The sequence below is a fragment of the Rhopilema esculentum genome, chromosome 20 (assembly GCF_057945365.1).
Source record: "Rhopilema esculentum isolate cy_ngs chromosome 20, ASM5794536v1, whole genome shotgun sequence".
Classification (NCBI taxonomy): domain Eukaryota; kingdom Metazoa; phylum Cnidaria; class Scyphozoa; order Rhizostomeae; family Rhizostomatidae; genus Rhopilema; species Rhopilema esculentum.
The window spans coordinates 9,938,440-9,961,763 of NC_142834.1; the positions used below are offsets into that span (position 1 = coordinate 9,938,440).

Here is a 23,324-nt window from a genome sequence, read left to right on the forward strand (position 1 = left end):
AAAATCAAAAGCATTGCCAAGAAAGCGGATTGAAGACAATCCTTCAATGGACCAAATCTCGAAAATATTTCGTTAGCTGAGCACTTGTTGGCATTTGAGTTCGTTTTGAAACTCGGCTTAAAATTATTATTATTAAATTAGGGAAAAAATTTTATAAGGAAGGGAAAAGTTGATCTATAACATTTTTTGAAAAGTTATCCCATAACGATACTTTAAAATTAAAATTCAATATCTAATATCTAACAATCAATATCCAAGTTCTGATATCCAAAGTCATTCTAAATCTGAAGTAACTTAAGTCTTACTGCACAGAACAAATAGAAAACACGGGTCTATAAATAAACAGTTATTGTTTTTCTCTGTCATCAAGACGTCGTCATTTCCAACTTTCAGCAAATAACTGGAATTTCTACATTCAATTCGGAAGTAACCGAGAGGATACTGTTGAATTTGTACCATATGAAAGAGACATTCCGCGAAGGTGCCGTCGAAACTCTGTGGAGACAAATTTTCTTGTAACAGTAAATGTGGAGATGCAATTGAATCAACACATTGATCATTGAAAATTGCACAAAAAACGGGGAACATAACGCATGTTACAGAAATGCTTCTCTTTGTCAAATTCTCTTCAGAATATGAAATATCAGATAATTAAGCAAAACGTAAACGTGACAAGAAAACGCGCCTTTGGTTTTTAACCAAGTGGGGACACTTTCGGTCTACACAAATAAGGATTTTTGTTTTAATATCGGCCTATTCCAAAAGTGTACATTGCTCGAGAACTCGAGCACACAAAAACAAAAAGTTACGACATTAAGGCAGGAAGATCTGTCTACTTTACAAGAAAAATCTACTTTTACGCAAGTTCTAGTTTTTGAAGTTCTTTCTCTCGCTTATTTCTGAAACAGCATTTCAAAAAAACAGTCGCAGAATATTGATGATAGCATTTCTTTGGTGTGGTATGTTTTATAGTCATATTAATTGTTTTTCTACTTTCCTCTTGCGACCCCAAATAAAAATTGAGCATCTTCCTTGGTTTCCTCTTTGATACTTTTATAAATAATAAAGTTCGCTACGTAAGGAGTGTTCGTAAGGAGATTTTTAAGCATTGATCTAAAAAATACATTGGTTAAGTTAAAAAGAGTTAAAACACTGCAATTAATGTATAGATGGAAAATGAACCTTAATAAAGTTTCTTAGTCAACAATTTCAAATGAGCCTTTTTGCTTTGGAACAAATCTGAGTGATATTTTTTAAATATAGTAAAATAGGTATCGATTTGAAGGAAAAAGTTAATAATTGCGTTAATCTTTTTGAATGACAGAAACATTTCGAAGGAAAAATGTATTTCACCTTGGTTGCAAAAGCAGTGTCTTCTCTGGCGTACAGACGATGTCCTTCTTCGCGGCCTAGCCGTATAGAATATAATTCTTTTTCTGACTCCTCTTTTTCTTTTATGAACCAGAGGCCTAGCAATATAATAGTTGAAGAATCAGCCACTTTTTTAGCTGGTGATGCAAGAGAAAGACCCAGGAACCTATTGCGAAGCCTAGCCTTAACAAAGGAACTGAGGAAGGGGTTTGGAAGAGAAGGATGTAAGATCAAGTTTGTTAACTTTAGACAGGCTATACAAGTGTGGGGCAGCCTTTCCACTAGCCTTGGTTAAAACATATCCGGGTTAAAAGTTATCCGTTTCTGCGTCGCGTTCCCACTAACCCACTTGAAAAACGGATGAGTTTGAAAACGGAACTCAAAGTGGGTCAGTTTTTACCCGGGTATCTTTTGATCCACCTGCGAGTTAATGGAAACGCCGAAACCCGGATAATTTCTGATCCACTTGCAACAACAACAAGTTTAAAAATTGAGATGGCGCCAAAAAAAAACAAAATCCTCAATGTCGATGCTGCTTCCATTGGCCTACAACGATGGAAATTGAAGAATTATTAATGCAAATACTGATTTCTCTTACAACTTTTCACCCTGGATACATTTTAACCCGGCTTAGTGGGAACGGTCAAAACGGATTAAAAAGGGGTCGAAGAAAAATGCCGTTTCCATTGACTCACTTTAAAAACGGATAACTTTTAACCCGGGTATGTTTTAACCCAGGCTAGTGGAAAGGCTGCCTAGGAAGCAGGAAGAGGGTATAGCGTTCCGGGCCAATATGTTTATGACATTCTTCAGAAATTTTTATTGAATCTTATTGAAAGCTAGAATTTGTAGCATAGTGTACAGTGGGTCAGATTAAAAAGCAAGGACACCAATGGGCTTTTATTGGAACACATTGAAAAGTGTAAAATTTTCATTTTTAGACGAAATGGAATAGGATACCCTGGGTACCAGAGCTTCAGTGAAAAGATGGTCGACTTCCACCGACCCATTCTTCCAATGAGGCTCTTGCACCCAGGATAGGAATCGGAAGGACATTCGCATTTCTCCGCTTTATGATCGGTGCCAATTTTCATGCTGTTCGTAACAGTGGCGTAGATAGGAAAATGCATAAAAGGGGCGAGAAATTCAGATTTTCAGACAAAAACTAAAAAGCATTTCTATTTTTTCAAAAATTTGAACATAACATAACCACGTTAGTACTGAAATAAAACAGATGACAAATTCTTAATATCTATTAAAGTAAAGTGTCATAATTATACTATTTGAAGATTGTCCTTGTCTTCTCCTCTACAAAGGCACTTTTAAGTACCATACCTTATTGAAACCATACCATGGAACAACAGAGGTTATCAATTAAATCTCCTATTTTCAAAGGATTTAGAAAAACAGGTACCGTTAGTGAAGAACCGACTCATGCCTCCAAGTAATTCGCCATATCAAACCAAAAGAGCTATTTAATGCAGATGAAATTTCCGTTTACTTTGAGAATCGTATCCACAAATTCAGAAAAAAATTATTCGAAATCATGTGATATGAGCAAATGTAGATGGTCTACTCACACGATCCCTCATCTCTTGAAGCATTGCATAAAACAGTGTAGCACTCTTTATGGCCAGTGATCTCCAGTTTACTGCCCAGTTTTAAGTAGCCTTGGCCGTTCGAACGAGAGGGGCACCAAATGCGATATGGTCCAGGAGGAAGCTCTTGGTTTTCCTAGGAGAGACCCTTGATTTTCATGATGGTTCATGCATTCTATTTTTGTTCTATTTCGGTTACAAGAAGTTAATCTTGATATTGCATTAGTACCACAGTTCTAATTCTAACCAGCTCTACTAGCTTTATCAATCTGTTTTATTTCTTCATTCATTTTTCTATGCTTTTGCTTGCTTTTGTTAATTTTTTCTCCTAAACATTTAATTCATACCTCATTGCTGGTCGAGAGAGAGCAATAATCTAATCTGCCTGGTATTGTTCTTGAGCCAAGAGCAAAACGACAAAAGAAGTTGTATGCTACTCCATGAGCCTCTGTTTCGCTACTGCCTCATTTGACGGACGCTACAACAGAGACTCGTTATCTAAGTGTGCGATGTAATTAGCTAAAAATTTGAAACAAACGCTGTGTGATTTGTTGTGACTGTGCTACTTAGCAAACTGTGAACCGAATACCCCAAAGGGGCCCTGGCGAACAACAGGACAAAGCTCACACGTGCACAAAAGAAGCGTGCAACCCGCAAGAACAGGATTGAGTCTAGGAACTAAAAAACAAAAATAACCTACTATTTATAGTTTTATAGTTTCAAAATTTTAAAAATAAACTCTAGAAAGGTTCACTTTCCTTTATCAGAAACTTTCCAGTATGTGGTAGAACAGTAGGAAAAAAATTATGTAGCAATAAAGAATAAAAACTGTTTCTGATCAACTACTCAAAAACATTTTAATCTCCATTACCAGCACCTTCTCCTGATACCTCTTTTTAACAGTAACATAACCACCAGAGGTAAGAAGGATGGAAGTCCCAACAATTTGACCTAATAAAAATTTTTAAGCTCCAAACAATAAGGCTTTCAACGGAAAAGCTTCCAAAGCGAAGTTAGAGTTACCCGACTGTTTTACCAATACTAATTACAACTTTTCGAATAAACACAATAAAAAATATTTTGGTAAAACGTATTTTCAAACAGAGGCGCCGGAAGCTTCATGATGCGGCGGGGGCAGGACTGGCAGAAAGGGCCTCTGGGGGTGTCAAAGATTGCTGATGAAACAGATCGGGAGTAGTCGTTTGGTCAACGACAAAGCCTGGTTGTAGGTGAAAGCCCTGTCAAGGGAGGGAGGGTCGATGTTCTGGGGGCATAGCCCCTAGGGAAATTTTGCGTTGCTACGTCCTGAAGACTTTTGGAAATGAAGGCAACACTCATAAAAAGTACATTTTAATCAAGACTACAATCAAACTTCATTCTCAAAATCCCATCCCAGCATCAACCATCAAAGAGGTTGGATCCAATCCTCCCTTACATAAAAATAAAAATTTGTTCTGATGACAATCTACATGATTTGATATAATTTTTGGATACAACTCCTCTGAACATACTGTTATTTATTTTCTCTTTTTAAAGTTGGTACAATCTGTAGCTATATTCAAGCTAAATAAAGCCAATTAATTTAAATATAACCTAATATAACTTATGTTGGATACGTATTCTATGCAAAGATCACATTGAACGATGAAAATTCTGAGATTTTTTCTGAGATTTTTTCTGAGATTTTAACTGAGTTTGGCTCAATCTGTTTGACAAAGATCTTGAGACCAGAAGGAATCATATTTTTATTTTGTTAAAAAGGCTGTTACATAAAGCCTGATTACAATGATATAGATATCATTTTCTGGCTTAGTTGCGTGTAGTGCTGCTGAGAGGTCTTGCGGCAGAATCGAAAAAGGAGGCAGAAAAAGTTTGACGACTATGCCCTGATGGATAACATTGCCAAATAAACTATTTCTGCCGGAATAATTAAACCGAGCAATGTTCCCGTACGATAAATTCAGTTCAAGATCAACAAGAGGAAAACAAACTGGTTATAATTCCAAGGTTCTCTCAATCAGTGGTATTTGTAAACAATGAATCTTCAATCTAGATTCCAACATAACCGATTACTAAACAATATCCATATATTCGCAAAACATAATCAACCTTTATTCAATACACGCGTTCGTGTTCCAATCGATCAAGAAAACCATCTCCATTTCAGCAATCCAACAATCCCAGTCCTATCAATCAAAAGTCCCATCAACGAAAGTCCCCCAACCTCGAATTAATCCCTTTATATACATCACGGAAATAAACTAAACAATACTCATTATTTACAATGTGTCCTCCGCAGAGTCTTCATGTTTTCTAACATCCTCCCCCCTTGATTGAGGAGGTACGAATCAATCAATGATAACAGTTAAATTTACACGATATGTTCGGCTACATCTTTGTCCATGATCGTTGTGATCTTTGGCTCCGATTCTTGCTCTTCATGTTTCTTTTCATCAACGCAACTGGATAGTTCTAACGGATACAGGTTCCGTAAAGGGCGATTAAGAGTTATGATTTTATTCGATTTGTCAAGCGTTCCAAGCTTGACTGCGCGTACAATGTTGTCTCTGCCAACCAATAATTTTTCAACACGACCCATCTTCCATAATAACCGAGGTGTTTTGTCCTTATATATGTGAACTAAATCTCCTACTTTGACCTGCGAGCATCTACGAGCCTTGCCTCTTTCGCGCGATTTCTCACGAAGCGAAGTTAGATATTCGGACTTCCAACGTCCTTTGAAATGTTCCAAAACTCTTTTGACGTATTTAGCGCGATTTGGTAAGGATTTTTCACCTGGAATTTCTGAATCACACTCGTACAAATCTAATAACCGACGTCCACAAACGAGATGAGCGGGAGTTAACGGCGTTTCCGTTAGCTCGTTATGTACATAAGTTAAAGGTCGCGAATTAAGAATTCCTTCTGTCTCGATGATAACTGTTTCTAGCTCTTCGTACTTTAATTTGGCACTGCCCAATGTTTTCCGGAGACATCTCTTTGTCAATTTGACGCAAATTTCAAACATACCTCCCCACCAACTAGCTGTGGGAACGTTATAAATCCAGTGTATGCCCTTTAAAGATACAAACCGCCTCACATTTGAATCCCGAAACGTTGATCCATTATCCGAGACAATCAACGATGGTAATCCACGACGACCGATAAATCTTTGTAAAACACGCATGAACGAATCCGAGGATAAGTCTGGTGTTAGCTCCAAATGTATAGCACGCGTACTCGCGCACGTGAATAACGCGATGTAACATTTATGCATTGACTTATCTTTTGAGTATATATCCTGCACATAAAGAGGCCCCGCAAAGTCAACTCCAACCCTTGTGAAAGCAAAATCATCCGCAACACGAAAAGAGGGTAAAGGTGGAGCGGGTAGAACATCAAATGGCTTCGCCGAAAACTTTTTACATACAATGCATTTTGATAAAATTTTACGCACAACTTGTCTCCCTCCGATTATCCAGTACTTCGACCTTAGCTCCGTCAATGTTTCTCTTACACCGTTATGTTTCACATTGAAATGGCACAACCAAACATAAAGTTTTGTGAAATGATGTTCCCTCGGTAACAGAATTGGAAACTTGGCACTATACGGCATGGTTGAGTTCTCAATACGACCCCCTACCCTCATTAAACCATCGTCATCGACAACGACTCGAATATTGTCCCGTGATTTCTGAAATTTTACATCTTCCTTAAATGATTTTTGAACCTCTCTGTGCCATAACGATTCAGCTTCGTTAAAATCAGTTTTCGAAATGTTCTTTTCAATTTGCTTATTACGTAGAATCTTGATAAACTTCAAGACGAGGGCTGTTATTCTAATTAGTTTAGTATAGCTGCTGAACCTTTCGCATGGAATGACAGTATTCACACTTAGATTCTGACTATTTTCAGACACGCAAACAAGAGATACAACGTTTGTTTTGGATTTAAGTTCAGAGACTGCCATATCTGAAATGCTACTTTCGCGTGATAGAAAATTTGAACTTGGCCAGTTTTCACAGTCTTTTATCAAAAAGTCCGGACCATGCCACCATAGTTGATTTCCAACTAATCTCTCTATTTTAATGCCCCGTGACGCAATATCGCTTGGGTTTTTATCCGTGGGGCAATAAAACCAATGTTCCTTAGGAAACATGTCACGAATTTGACCTAACCGATTAGCAACAAACGTTTTAAATTCCTTCGGTTCTTTGTAGATCCACCAAAGTACAATTTGTGAGTCACACCAACAATACACCTTATTAATTGTAGTGACACGATACAAAGCGTTCACAATTGAGGTCAATAATTGCGCTGAGAGTAATGCGGCCGACAATTCGAGGCGCGGAATAGTCTCGTCTTTCATTGCAACTATCTTAGTTTTAGAAGCAATTAGCTGTGTTTTCCACCCTTGATCCGTTTCTATGCGCAAATAAACGTTGGCACCGATGGCTATTTTACTTGCATCAGAAAAACTGTGTAATTCAAACGATTTAATTTGCTGTCCTTCGATGTCAGCGAGTAAACACCGCGGGAATTCGATTTCAGAAAGCGATTCAAAGTTTTCAATTATAGCTTTCCAACGCGAATGAATTTGTTCAGAAAGAGGAGTGTCCCAATTAACTTTCATTAAGCATACCTCATGAAACAATATTTTCAAAGGCAAAATAGCACATGAAATCAAACCGTGTGGGTCGAAAACGCGAGCGATAGTACTTAGAATTGCTCTTTTTGTAGCGAGCTCCTTCGCAACACCCTTTACAACATCGTTCAAATCAAATTTCATTACATCGCGTTCCTTGACCCATGGTATTCCTAAAACTTTCACGCTTTTTTCATCGGTTTCATTTTGAAATTGCTTCTTAGGAGAGTTACCAGAGAACGTGTCTGTTTTGGACTCTTCACATTCAATTAAATTCATCAACTGACTACTATTTGAGGCCCATTTTCTCATATTGAAACCTGCTTCCTTGAACCGAAATTTCAGTTTTTGATACAAAGCGAAAGCATCTTCAGTTGTTTGGACAGAAGAAGCAAAATCATCTACGTACGTAGAATTTTTCACTAAAACCACGAAATCGGGATCAGTTCTCTCATATTTATCCATATGATGTCTTATTGTCGCGTTGAGAACAAACGGTGAACTGACTAAACCGAAAACAAGACGCGTAAATCTGTACGTAACAAGTTTTGGATTTTCAGTGTCGATATCATTTACCCATAAGAAACGAAGCAAGTCCCTCTGGCTAGGGGTAATAGCAATGTTCAGAAAAGCCTTTTCCAAATCTCCAATTAAAGCAACCTTTTGCATTCGAAATCTTAACAACACGTCAAAAATCATCGGTATAAGAGCAGGTCCAGTGTGCATGCAATCATTCAAACTTACTTCACCAGGTCTTTTAGAGCTGGCATCATATACTACACGAAGTTTTGTGGTCTCTTTATCCGCCCTTACTACCTCTCTATGTGGTAAAAAATGAACTTCACCTGGCTTATCCATTTTATCGATTTCCACGCGTTCGATAACCCCCGCATCTAACTGTTGTGAGATAACGTCGTTATATTCTTCAAGAATGTCTGGTTTTGAGTTCAACCTTTTAAGCAAAGAATTTAGCCGGTTTTTTGCGAGAGAAAAATTGTCAGGAATGACTGGATGACATTCTTTCATTGGCAAAGAAACTTCATATCGACCGTTTTTAAACCGAGCATCTTTAACAAATTGGTCGTACACTTCAGAATCAGCCGTTTTTTCTTTTAACCCTACTGATTCAATGTCCCAGAACCTATTAACATCAGCATCAACAAAGTCATTTGCTGCACTTTGAACCTCTGCTTTCATTACATGAATTGTTTGCACATGCATAGAACTGCAAACATTATAAATGTCCTTAACCGGACCGTTTAAAACGAAACCAAGCCTAGTTGGTACAGCAGTTGGACCCTCCCCCCTTACAGGAGGTCCTCCGACAAATGACCAGTAATAATCTGATCCGATAAGTAAATCGATATCTACTTGTTCCTTGCTTGTAATATAATCAGCAAGAGGCAAACCTTGCAAATACGGATACTGTTCAATTGCAACATCAATACACTGATTATTTAATGGACTGCAAATCAACGGAATAGAATACGCTTTCATGTAAATTTTCAATCCGTCACTGCAAACCACAGTTAATTGTACTACGTCGCATTCACGAAATTTAGGTTCTGATTCGCCAAAAACCTTAATCAACTGTTTTTCTTTGCCTATAATCGGCAGCTTCAGATAATTACAGAGACGTGAACTCACAAATGTTTTAGATGAACCACTATCAAATAGAACCCTTACATTTGCAGACAAGTTATCGTTACAAGCATTCAAAACTGTTGCCTTTGCTGTCTGCAAAAGCACCGATAAGTCACGATCAACAGCTACATTTACGGCCGAACTCTGTACCCTGTTATTACTTGAATTTCTATGTAAGGCATTGGCATTACATAAGGCAATGTGGTGCTTCCGATTACAATTGAAACACCTTTTTCCTGTAGGGCAAAAGGAAGCTACGTGTCCAGTTTTAAAACACAAAAAGCATCTGCCTTTTTCTCTTAGAATGTTCATTTTAGTTTGCGGATTAGTTATAGAAGTGCACTTACTAGCAACATGCGATCCATCGCAAAAGAAACATTTCAAACCTCCTTGATTCGCGTATAAGGCACTCACGGTCGATGGTTGGTGCTGTCTGCTGCTCATAAACTCTCTTGCATTTGGTTTTCTCCATGAACTGCTACTAGAAACTCCTCTGCTCTCATTCGAAACAACACATTTTTCGCGCAATTGCACCTCCTTTCCGAAAAGATCCAAAACTTCCTCCAAGTCCCAACTTCCTTCGTCGTCCGATAGATTGCGGCTTATGGTAACTCGTAATTCCTCTGGAATCTTTGCCATCAATACTGGCGTGATAAAAGTTCCATAACTGGAGGGCTCTGTTCCGATGCTTCTGAGACCCCTTACCACTGTTTCTGTTTTATCATATAGGGATCGCAAACTTTTCAAATCTTCGAAGGAACTCACGATCGGCAACTTCATGATTGTGTTCATGAAGTTCGATATAATGACTTGCTTGGAACCAAATCGCTTTTGTAATATATTCACGACCTCCTTATAATTGCCATTTGAGATAGGTAATCCTTCGATCGCCGTATACGCTGCACCTCCCAAATACGATCTTAGGTACTTAAAGGACAAGTGACACGCTTTTGGCGCCAAATGTTTTTTTTCTTTTAACTTAAAGTAAAATGCTGTATGAGAGTGTTGTTGAAATATTTTTCCTTTCTGATTTCATTTTCCCACTTAAAAACCCATTTGAAATTATGGCGGGAAATGAATCACGTGACACCGTGACGTAGATTGTGATAATTTTTTATTGCTGCTACTGGTATAGAGTGCAAAATTAACGTTTACAACACGCTTGTAAACGAATACAGTTCGTCTGGACCTGTCGCGTCTTGTTTCGTAAACTCTCTATCAATTACAGGAAAATTCTGAGTTATCACAATGTACGTCATAAGGTCACGTGATAAAAAGCAAAATCGCGCCCCCTGCGCCCCCTGATTAGAATTTTTTGTTCCAAACCAGGAAAAACTTACTTTTAAAAGATGATCTATAAGTTAATGAAAAGAAAAGATAGGGTGAAAAGTGTGTCACTTGTCCTTTAAATTTGTCAACATCGTTGAGCTCATCGTCCAGTCCTATAGCAGACTGGAAGCTGTCCCAAAAAGTAACCCATTCGAGGGGGTTTCCATTAAAAGTTGGCAGCTGCAACTTTGGCAAGTTTATCTTTTTCTTATTTCCATTACTAGTGTTTCGAGAGCAGCAAGAAGAATCTGACGCAGCCTCTGAAGAATTGGCCTTGTATTCTAAACATATCTCAGTCAAGCAAATGGCCTCGTGCAAAAATTCATCAAATTCGCTTCGCTCAACAATTTCCCTTTCAATATCTTCCGCTGATAATGCAGTTTCGATTTGCCTGTTCAAATTATCAAGTTCGTTAGACTGCCTGTCCAGTGAACGTTTCAGCGATTGTAACTTTGATCTATCAACGATAGATATTTCCGATAAATTCTCGCGATATTTCTCAAAAATTTCGTTTGCAGTGTTAAAAGCCTTTTTAACGGCTAGTTTATGACCGTTCCGAGTCTGTATCAACTTCTTTATATCAGTCATCATGTAACGTTCGATTCCATACTTTAACTGCAACTCGCAATCCAAATATACATATATTCAACAAAAATAACCGAAATCCGATCACCACCAGTCTGTTCCCGGGTCACGGCACCATAAAATGATGGATAACATTGCCAAATAAACTATTTCTGCCGGAATAATTAAACCGAGCAATGTTCCCGTACGATAAATTCAGTTCAAGATCAACAAGAGGAAAACAAACTGGTTATAATTCCAAGGTTCTCTCAATCAGTGGTATTTGTAAACAATGAATCTTCAATCTAGATTCCAACATAACCGATTACTAAACAATATCCATATATTCGCAAAACATAATCAACCTTTATTCAATACACGCGTTCGTGTTCCAATCGATCAAGAAAACCATCTCCATTTCAGCAATCCAACAATCCCAGTCCTATCAATCAAAAGTCCCATCAACGAAAGTCCCCCAACCTCGAATTAATCCCTTTATATACATCACGGAAATAAACTAAACAATACTCATTATTTACAATGTGTCCTCCGCAGAGTCTTCATGTTTTCTAACATGCCCTTTAGATTAGCTAAAAACCATTTCAGAGTATTTTTTTGTAACCATTTTCTTGCAATCATTTAAAAAGTTGTACAACTTTGTTAGGTCTTAAAAATTACTTTCTCAACCTGTAAACCTCGAGGGCCCCCACTCAAGATCCAAGGGCAATTTTTCATCGCCACCACCTTTCGGTAACCTTTGTTTCTAAAAGAGGATCGAAAAGAAACATTTTAGATCATCGCCCCAAAGGGTCACCCGTTTGCTCATTTCATATAGCATCAGAGCAAAGGGTACTTTTTGGTTAAGCAGTTGGCAAAAAGAGCAACTCGGTGAGCTGCGAAGGGGCAGGTACACTGTTTTTGGAAAAAGGGGGTACCTGCACACAATGCCCCCCCGGGTTCCTACGCCTTTGCTTGAATTTAAGACATCATTGATGCCTGGACTGATATGCGAGCCAAGGTTGGTAGCAATCTGAAATCTGTTCAGCATGATCATGAAAGTTAAGAGAAACTATCAATGAATTGCTTTGCAGATCGATTTTCAGTTCTTATCAAAATGGAAAATATTGACTTTTGTCTTGCACGTACTTAAACCTAGATTTCATTAGCATTCAAAATATTTATATAAATTAATATTGCTCGGAAATCAATTTCTTGAAAAGGGCACTTTGCTGCCCCCGTGCTTCCCCTGTGCTGCCTTCGTGCTGCCCCCGTGCTGCCCCCCCGCACCACTAGGGCAACGGTGGCAGCTGCGGGTTCCGGGCTCTGGCGCCCTTTATTTTAAAAAATTATATTCTAAACAATTGAGAAAAAGGAAAAAAGACCAGAAAATTGCTAGGAAACTAAGACTATACCAAAGAAAAATATTTCCATGTTTTTCCTCTATCAAAATGGTGAATTGCACGAAGAATGCGTTTTGAGACTCAAAGGCTTACACTCGACTAGGTTCGGATAATCAGATTAACCTCGTGTCATACACGTCGAGGACTTTTTGACTGCATCAACGAATCACAGGTCGCCTAGGGTCAGGCAACGCTCTCCCAGAAATATGACATCAACCAAAACATGGTACCTCTCCGGATTCTTCAGGGGCGGATCCAGTGGGGTGCGAAGGGGGCTCGAGCACCCCTCAGATTTGAGAACAAACTTTTTGAGGATTAAAGCTTATTCTACCGCAATTTTGTTTATTATTATTTAAACCATTTAAATAATACCGGGAAGTATGCACATCTCCTGAAATTGTTATTTCCGCTTCAATGCCCCGTCTCACAACTGTTCAACATTGTTATTTCAGTCCATGCATTGAAGTGTTATGAAACTCCCCCTGGTTGTCCTGTATAGCATTCTACAGACTCGGAAAGCATTGTCTCCTCTTATATCCAGCCACTTAAGGAACCCGTGGCCTGTAAATTATACGAGTTTCTGCACCCGTGGAAGTGAATCTAGCCAATCACGGTGCCAGGTCGAGGGGTTCTAAACTTTGGCGCGAGAACCCATGGATTTCAAAAATCCAAAACATCAAAGAATACCGACAAACCAGGGGGAGTTTCTTCGCTTCAATCTACAGTCAAATGTATAAGTGGTTTTATGACCAGGGGGAGTTGAGGTTGACCAGGGGGAGTTGAGGTTGACCAGGGGGAGTTGAATTATGATACAGCACGCGACGAATGCTTAGGCGCAAATTTGCAATATGTTTTCGTGGATCTTTTGACGATCTTTACCTGATGCTCGATGCTGGAACGGCAGAACTTGTAAACGCTGTGGTTTATATAACAGAACGGTTTCAAGTTTCAACTCCGTGTTTCACGTCTTATTCATAGACCATGAGGTATGATTTATATTCAGAGGATAAAGCTTGCCAGAGCCCCGAGCCCTTGTTATTCTTTTTTTAATAATTCAAGAACTACATAAAAAACATCTCAAAAACTTGCCCTTACTATTATTGACCAAAAGGGGTTTCCTTTTTATACCTACTTATATTCCTGCGAATACTTTTTTCTCTAAGAATTTCAAATACATAAAAATACTCAAAACGCCAGGCCCATAGCGAAACATTCAGGGCCTTCTTTGTTTGGTTCGGCGTCATATGTCGATGCATGCTGTGTTTGAATCCCTGTGTTCAACTTTTGCACTGCACTTCAAGGGCTTCATTCCACCAGCCACGTTATTTTTTTGGTCAAGCTGATCAAGTTCTAATAAATGGCTGCAAAGAGTCAAAAATTAAATTTTGCTTTGAAAATTTGTGGGCTCGGGCCTTTTGCCACTGCGGGCCATCATATCATATTTGACTACAGTTTCTATACTTTTGTACCCTAAGTGAATATAAGAGGGGCGAGCTGCAAATTGCGTTCAATTGGCATAAAAGCTGAAACCAAAAATTACTATATAAATCAAGGCATCCAGGCTTTTTAGTTTATGGAAGACTTTCATTTCATTATGGCTTATTAGCAGGGGTACAGAGTTTGTGCATAGCAACACCCTGGGTTACCAAGCCTTACGTTTTAGAACCCCTCAGAATAATTTCTAGATCCGCCCCTGTTCTTCATGTCCGTCCTACCTTTTAATTATAATTCAACGTGCTCCGAAACTTCTCCGCTGTCAGCTGTTATCGGCCTAAATTTATGCCGTCGACATGATTTGGTATTGCTGAACAGTAGGTACAAAAGCATTTTGTAATCGAAATTATGAATTGAAAATTGACGTTTCCTTTTCTCTAAAACATAAATGCCTAACCTTGTTGTCCATTGAGTAATTGCTTTGCTTTTGTTCGTTGCTCTGATCTTTGTGTCACATAAGAAGAGAGGTTTGATTCTCCCGCTAAACGCGACATCAAAAACCTCCCTTACTGATTGGCTAAATTCAACACAAAGGAGGAGTTATGACACATGGACACAATAGCGAATGGGAATGGGGCGGAGGTGAAATAACCACCAATCGAAACTTCAATACATTTATAACATTTGCAAAACGGAAATTAGAGTTGTCAAGTGATAACGTCACAAAAATATACTTTGAGAATTTTTGAAATTTTTTCCCATAACCTGAAAGAGCATCATGAAATACATCTAAATCTTCAAAATGAGTTAAAGGTATCACGAACTGGCTGAGATATGACCAGATGAGAATAGGTTCTTGCCCCATCAAACCTCTGTAATTTGATCTCAGTTCATAACTTTATGAACTGAGCCAAAATAACAGTAACCGTTAGCACACTTCAAATCTTCAATTGGTCATAGCTCACCCAATTTTTGACAAATTTAACTATTTTGCGTTCATATGGGTATTCCATGGTGTTCTTTCATGTTATGTGGTCAAAATTCGAAAATTCTACCCCCTGTGAAACCCCCATCCTTTGTTAAGACCAGCACGATTTTATTCCGAATGTTGGTAATCTACGTTTAAAATTTTTCCCCTGACTTTACGTTTAGTTTTTCGCATTTTTTTATATTTAATTTAATCCCGAGACATTTATATCTTATCTTTCTCCGATTGAGCGCGCCCAGGGTGTCATGTCATTAAAGCGAATATGATATTCTGAAAATTTACATAGATATAATATATTGTAAGACGTCAAACCTGATCTTCTATGACAGCAGTGGTATTGATCGTCATTGTGTCTTGGATTTCCACCCTCAAGACTTCAGAGTCGGTTATTTCCTTCCCATCTGCTATTGGTGATCTTCCTGAGGCCTCCGACAAACAAGTTAACTGAATAACATTGCTAATTCTCAAGGGTTCCTTGTAGTTCTTTACATCATCTTCTGTAAGTCCAGTTGCACCAGCAATCACTGGAACAAGTTCGTCTTCAAAAGCGTCCAATAAAGCCTTGTGAAAGGACTCTAGATCATCGGTCCTTTGAACGAAGCGACGAAGAGACTGGTTATTTTGGGCATACTCTACCAGAACCTTTCGCCGGCGTCTCCAGAGTCGAAAACAGTTCAGCATCGTGGCGATAGCCTGCAATGAACAAGACAAAAGCAGCTTTAATAGCAATGGTCTAAGTCGTCGAAAAACTAGTTTGGAACATAACGTGGTCTCAGTTTGAAAGCTTAACTTTAGATGCTCCCGGAAAACGAAAAAGGAATGCCTCACTTCATAAGATTACTCTGTGTTACCAATGTAACAACGTCCAGGATTCATAGTAAGTTTTTTTCTCTCTATTGTTAACTATTTTTGAAACTATCAAAATTCGATTTCAGTTTCTTGCATATTTTTAAAGAAAATTGCCCCCTCCCAGATTAAAACTCAAAACCTTTCAAGGTACAAGATCCAATTTAGCCAAAATTTTCATCTATCTATATAATGATGAATCACAATAACTTAGAAATAACAATATATTTTTGGTGGCTGTGCCAATTATGCGAAACATGTCGACCTGCTTTTTTAATTTAAAAGGGACATTGCGTCCTACCAAGATAAAATAAGAGTTATCTTAATATATCTTGGTCCTACGCAGCCAGAATCATACTGGCACTTTCTCACTGGCGCATTCTGAGAGGTAGAAACGAAATTCCTTGGAATGGATGGAATGATTCTCCTTGTCCTTTAAAAAGTTGCAGGATTGACAACAAAGAAAATTATCAGAATGGTCCTGTTAAATTTGAATTTAAATCGCAAGAAAGTGGACGCTATTTAGATCAAATTGTATTAGGAAGGAGGCACTGACTTGCCAACCTTAACAGTCATGTTCGTGAGTACCCTGGGTGTCAGAGTACCCATAATTTAGTCCCAGAACTCATTCTTTGCCAGCGCATCAGTCTAAAATACTTTATCCTTGGTGTTTTGAGGCTCTGGTACCCAGGGTAGTTCTTGCAATATACTTTCTAGCTTAATATTTTCGATCATTTTCGATCATTATACATAGATGGTAAAAAATACTGAGGGAAGCAGAGGGGAACATTGGCCGACGACATCAAACTATGGGCAACATCTACCAGTTCAGTAGAAATAAAGAGAAAGACTGAAAATCGTAGTTTGTGGAAGAACCAGGTTGTCATAGCAGGGCCGTAAATCCCGGGGGGGACGGGGGGGACTGGACCCCCCAAAAATCTGGAGCAAAATGATTTTTTTTGATGAATTATCATCATTTTCTTTGAAAGAAACAAATCTCTTGTAGCCAGGTTTGAACCAAACTACGTTTTTCTATGTTATTGCAACAAAACCCAGCCACTAAGTCATGGTGTCAAGTGCAAGTTGACTTATGCTGATAGCCGTTATCTTTGTAAGCAGAGTGGTTTTTATCTGTTTTTTATCGTTTTTTAACGTTTTATTTTTGGAAACAGAATATGAAATAAAAAGAAAGCAAACTGATATTGTATTTGACATATTTACCAACTTATTTACGCATATTTCTATTATTTGTTTATTATTTGCTTTTATTTAGTAAATCACTTTCTGTATCATTAGAATGTATTCATTTTCGATCTGTAAACATGGTCTTCAAAACACTGAAAATAAGGAAGACGCACATTTCTGTTCAAGAACCACGGCACACTTTAGATTTATTTACCCTGCTGACCCCCCCTGTTCACGTGATAGATTTACGGCCCTGTGTCATAGCCAGCGTGCAGACTCGGAAATTAAATAAGTAAAGTCTGCGCAACCCAGACGATTTTCTTGTTCACCGGTTCCTCAGAGTCAAGGAACCGAATTTGATTGGTTGGGGGGATTGTCATTGTTTTTTTCAATTTTAAAAATGGCGTCTTCGAAGCAGACATGAATCGAACCAGGAAACGTTCGACGAAGCACTGCAACTTAAGAGTGCAATGAATTCCGTAGATGAGATATAACCTTATCAGAGGTTAGCCCCGACAGAGTACTTCAAAAAGAGAAAGAACGTTCTCCCCTTTTCAATTTCCAAGTCTGCACGCAGGCTAGATTGTCAACCTTCGGACCGAAGACAATGCATGACGGTGATGATGACAATGATTATGATGATGATGATGATGATGATGGTGATAATGGTGATTGCTTGCTATTAAAAGCCATTTTCAAATAAAAGAAACTTCACTGAAAAGGAAACATATTTCTTTCAAGAAACGGCCCACCACAACCTTGTTTGATCTAAATTAAATTATTTAGAAACCTAAAGATAGGCAGAACATCATCTTATGTTTCATGACTATTTAAATTTGATTCATGCAAGAGCATTTACTAATATGTTAGACAAGTCAACAAAAATTAAAATCTTTTTTCATTACCCCCCCCCCCCCCCCCAGTAAGACAGAGTCAGCAAACATTTTGCAAAAACGTTGATTAGGGGGTACGATAGTGAGTCTGGTACCCAGGGTAGGGGTACGAGAACAATTTTACACTTTTTGCCTCTCCCTCCCAACGCCCACCCCCCCCCCCCCCCCCCCTCAATTTAGAATTTGTGGCGCAGGCCCTGGTGTAGAAGTCGTTCAGGAATTGTCAGCTTATAAGATTTAGCTTTGTTTGAGAGGGGATGGGGTCACGTCGATGATAGTCATTGCTTCATACTTCTTACACGAGTCAACATCAAAAGATTTCAAAATGTTTTCCAAATGAAAACAGAGTGATTTGTTGCTGAGGTGAGCCCTTTTTCACAGCGATAAAATTGGGGAACAAGCAATGGCGTAACAGAATACTCAGGCTCAAAAGAAAATCAGAGAAGGGGCCACTATTTACGGACAGAAAAATCACCCCACCCAAAGGTGTAAAGAATGTAATCTGTTATTTTAGTAGCAGAGCTATTTGCGAAGTTAAAGATCTTTTTGAAAATAAAATGAACATGGATATAATTTGGGGGCTTTCTTTTCATCGGGGCCCCCCTAGCTATTGAACTTAGGTACTTTAAACTGCGTTACGCCCTGAACTTTCCGCTAAAAATGTTAAAATTGTAATATGTGAAAAATCAAACTTTGATTTTTCTTGTTCGAATGGCCTTTCTTCAAACGTAGTCTTTGCAGGCAGAGAAAAAGAAAAGTTTTTATTTTGTCATCTTTGCTTTGGAAAAGATAGTGTACTTTGCATTTTTGATCTGCGTTTGTATTCTTCCAAAAATTATCAAATTCAAAATATTAGGGCAATTTTCTAACCCGAAATGAAACCAAATACGAAACTTTAGTAATGAAATAACTCTATAGATGCCCTGAAACGTGCTAAACAATATTCTATATAGAGGTAATAAATTGTGGGAATTTTATAGAAATTGACAGGGAATTTTATAGAAAAAACAAATAACTGCCCAACTTCAAATTTTATTTCTCATACCTAGAACGAAAAGAAATAGCAATTGCATTGCTTACACCGCATCATTTATGAACAAATTAAGAATAATCCAGCCTTGGATTTTCGAAAAAAACAAGAACAGTCTGAACTTAAATTTACTGGTTCTTAACAAAAGATAAAACGTGTAATGTTTTGAAAAATCAGTATTCACCACGAAAAAATCAGTATTTATAAGAACACGAGCCTTAAAATTAGTCAAAAGTCAAGAACAAATTAAGAAGGAGCTGAGACTGAGCTTCTACAAAAAGCAATTCTGAGCAAAGCTTCATCTCAAAAACGAGGATTTTTAGCCATGTGTGGATGCTTTTCGGCGAATATTCAAACTTGCCGGCAAAAAAGGTTGTCTTACTCACTTCGTTGGCAATTGAGGCCTGAACACCTCCCTAGAGCGAAAAGCTAGAAATCGCACTACTTACACCCTATCAATTTAAGAACAAATTAAGAACACCCAAGCCTCAGATTTTCGAAAAAATTAAGAACATTTAAATTTACTGGTTCTGATAAAAAAGACAGAAGAGCGTACATAAATTAGTAAATACTAAAAAACTACGTATTAAAAACAACGGAATTAGTAATCCCCTCCACAAATACTACCGATAAACTACAGCAAGATTAGAAATCGTATGCCGTAGTTTATGGATAACCTTTTAAGAAAACAACTTGATAGATCATAATTTTTGTTATGCAGATGGCCTACTAACATAAAGAAGCACAAATGGTCAAGTTCTACGAAAAACGAACCTGTTTTCTTTTTCTCTGTGTGACCAGAATCAATGAGTTGCCAATCTGTTCCAAGAATGAAGAATCAATGAGTCGCACTTCACTTCCTCACTGCTTCAACTTTCACATGACCAGATGACATCAAACAAGAATGAACACAGCACAGCAGGGGCGCTTTAAAAAATGTTCTTTAGAATTTTGACAATATAATCCAAAAGCGTGCTTTGCAGATAACTTGCAATATGCAAAATCACAAAACATGTGGAGACCCCCAGGAGATCTGAGATCTGTGCCCCATGTTCCCAGAAAATTTTCAAAAAATCTTCCCTGTTTTTTCTGACATTTTTAAATGTTTCCTTGATCTCGAGATGTTCCTATGCTCCATAAGAAAAACAGCAGGTTCCCCCTCCACTACCAACCACCGAGATTTCCTCAAGGTGCAACCTTCCGAATAAACAAACCCCGTGTGAAATATTTTGTAACAATTAGGCCATGATTCGCACATAAGACAGTGTTGACAGGCACCGCAACGCAGGGGGGCTGGAGGGGGGCTTTGGCCCCCCACTTTTTGTAAAACATGCAAAAGATTAAAAAGTAAACCACCAGTAAAGTCTCTTTCATTCGGTTTTAGCCCCCGCGCTTTTTTAGACCCCCTAACTTTTTGCAACGCCCCGCGGTGCCTGGTTGAACACAGTTTAGCACTGGAATGGTGCAAAAAATCGTGGTCTAAAAGGAAAGATTATCGAACAAAAGAACGCAAAAAATCGTCAAGGGAATTACTCTCAATTACCCAAATCAGTAAACTCTAATTGACGCCCAGGTGACTTCGATGTTTCCGGCGGATAGGTGGCTGAAATCCTTTACTAATCCACTACATTTTACACTATCAGCTTTTTTGGTTATTCTACCTATCATAGTTCCGGAGCCACATACACTCGAGCGCGGAAATAGAAGATAGAAAATGAGTCAATCTGAGAAGAAGAAAAAGCGCAACTTTTCCTTCTTCTCAGCTAGACGCTTCTCCACTTGGTGGCTCTGGTACCCAGGCATAGGCGTAGACTTGCATTTTTTTCAGGGGGGGGGGGGGGGGGGGGCTCAAAAAATTAATGACAATTCCTGATGGCAGCTGCTGATGTCACAGGATAGAAAGTGGATTAGCTAAGGTCTTACAGGTGACTTTTCCGTGCATTTTTTATTATCGAGGAAGAAGAAACACACAAATGAAATTGAAAGTTTATTTTTAAATCATTATCAGTTTTTTAGGTCGAGATCATCAGTTCTATTTAGGCACCGAAAACGTACTCTTTCTCGCGGCATTTCTTGATATGAAGGTGTCAACTGTAATAGTGCTAGTTTGGATTTAGTTTGTTTTGCATCCTGTAACCTTAGTAATTTTATCACCATTCGCACATTCGATTGTTTATAATTCCTTTTGTTATCTAATTGCACCTTTAGATTCATTAACAATTTCTTTTGGGATTTTTAGTATCATTATTCAGTTTATGTAATTAATCTTGGGAGTAATATATTTTGTATTCACTATTATTATGTAAATTTACGTAGCTATGTAGCATTACAATTAGTTCTTGTTTAGTTATATTTTGGGCGTGTTACATTTTAGAGTTAGTTTTTGAGTTCGTTGGAGTTGAAGTTGGAAATGGAATTCGGTTAAGAGCGATTACGTCAAGTTTTGATATTTTGTATATTTAGGTTCTCGACGTTTTATAAATGTGGCAAGATGCTTGTAAAAGATCTTGTCGACATGAAGTATGGATTTATAGAATACATATTTGGATTTATGGAATCGCGCGTGATGATTTATTGATTGTGCATTACTATAGTATAATTTGAACGGACAGTGCTTGTGAAAGACTGTGCCTGTTATTAAGAGAACGATCGACGTTACGGGTCAACCGTAAAGAAACATTGTGAAGTTTATAACCTTTCGCGGAAAGATCACATGATCGGAAGATGGACGTTTGAAACATTATTTATTTGTCTCTTTGTCTCAATTCTCATTGAAGGACTAGTTTATATCGACGGTAACGATAGGGTGGATGTATTCGTTTTGGCAAAAAACCCTATTACACAGCCTTATGTTCACAATAATTTCATACTTTATTTTTCTTGCTTATCATTCAAGCTCAGCCCCCCTCGGTTTTCGTCAGGAGGGGCTGAAGCCCCAGAGCCCCCCCTAAGTTTACGCCAATGTACCCAGGTACTATTTGTAGAGTACCCAATGAAAGGGACATCTACCATAGGATAGTGGGGAGGATGAGTACTTCCATATATTACGAAAAAAGGTCCGTCTGCTTTTAAAAATATCTGAAATGCATTGGGTAGGTTCAGTCATAGTTTGTAAGGAGGATTATTACGATGAAATGGTTTATAAACGGGCGCATGTGAAATATAGAAAGGGTGCGGTCTAGAAACATTTTCCTGATCGACTTGGGCTACACTTGGTACTCCTCGTTCTCTTGGGTTACCTTTGTGCTTTCATTTTCTCTTGAGATCGACTAAGCAGAAAACGTAACTGCATTCATGACCGCCGAGAGGGAGGCAAGGGGGCAAAATGCCCCGATTTTTGTTACCTATAATCAATTCCAAAATGGAATTGATTATAAGTAACAAAAATAGGCCCATATTCTGAAATAATGAATTTTGAGCTTTCCTAAAGGGTGTGGTCACCAAGATTTTCTCCAAAAAAGGTCACCAAAAAGGGTGCGGAGACCCTAATTGCATTAATTCCGTTTTGGCGCAGTTTTTCAACAAAGGAATTTTTGTTGATTACCGCAATAGAAAAGTGAATGTACACTTTCGGATAAAAAAACTTTACAGTCAACATGATCTTGAACAAAAATCCTCCGTGACATCAGAGAAAGCAAGAGGAAAAAGGGAATCCAAAATCACCATAGAAAAACGAGACTAGCGAGGATTTTGAACGAGATAGTCTTGCACAACCAAAGATTATTTTATCAATTAAGTGTTTAAACAGGATTTTGATAAACCAAAAGGAAGCTAACAGCATGGTTGGCATAGTGCAGAAGAAAAGCGTAGTAATCACGCGTAAGATTTGAAGAGTCAAGGTTTGATAGCGATTACCGATGAATATCGCTGCTTCATACGTCGTTATACGTACGAACAGTTAGAAGCAGTATATCTGGTAACGATATAGTTGCAATTAGTCCATTATAGCTCCGGTTTCACCGTATCTTGGTATACAATAACCGTGTATTTCTAACGTCAGTTTGATTTGTTATACTACACACTCTAGGTAACCCTGACCTATTAACGCTTTTTCGTGTTTGACTGAATCTTTTTTGTAACTTACTGGTAACCTTTTAGGTACTTTTAATTGTAAATTACGGTTATTTTCTTTGACGGATGCAGCAAAATTCAATGCATAACTTCTCTCATTTTCAAAACCCACACGAGATTATCACAAAGAATGTATTTGAGTCTTCAACCGTTCAAATACAAGATATAAAAAGGCACAATAAGATTTTGTTCAAAAGTATTCTCAGCTCTGAAACAAAAGGAAAACGTTTATAGTTTTGAAAAATTGTTTCTCATTTCTGAATACTATTTTTACCAGCTATCTGTACTTTGATTTCATCATATCCGTTCCATCCGTACGACCAATC

General features: G+C 38.1%; 2 protein-coding genes across 3 annotated transcripts; both read right to left on the reverse strand.

Moving 5' to 3' along the window:
- Window positions 1–169: 169 nt before the first annotated feature.
- Window positions 170–23,249, reverse strand: LOC135687334 (uncharacterized). Of its 2 annotated transcripts, XM_065203872.2 has the most exons (5): window positions 19,702–23,249; window positions 15,286–15,666; window positions 2,952–3,105; window positions 1,354–1,469; window positions 170–495 (listed from the first exon to the last, which is right to left on the reverse strand). In XM_065203872.2, exons 2-5 carry the CDS (start codon window positions 15,652–15,654, stop codon window positions 295–297), a joined length of 840 nt encoding a protein of 279 aa, XP_065059944.2. In that variant the 5' UTR covers window positions 15,655–15,666; window positions 19,702–23,249; the 3' UTR covers window positions 170–294. The 2 variants fall into 2 exon arrangements, with proteins under 2 accessions (XP_065059944.2, XP_088970754.1); XM_089114628.1 differs by lacking the exon at window positions 19,702–23,249 and having other exon boundaries at window positions 15,286–16,539.
- LOC148957860 (uncharacterized) lies at window positions 3,454–14,436 on the reverse strand. The gene is made up of 2 exons (XM_089114677.1): window positions 10,570–14,436; window positions 3,454–10,287 (listed from the first exon to the last, which is right to left on the reverse strand). Exons 1-2 carry the CDS (start codon window positions 11,176–11,178, stop codon window positions 5,341–5,343), a joined length of 5,556 nt encoding a protein of 1,851 aa, XP_088970803.1. The 5' UTR covers window positions 11,179–14,436; the 3' UTR covers window positions 3,454–5,340.
- Window positions 23,250–23,324: the final 75 nt, after the last annotated feature.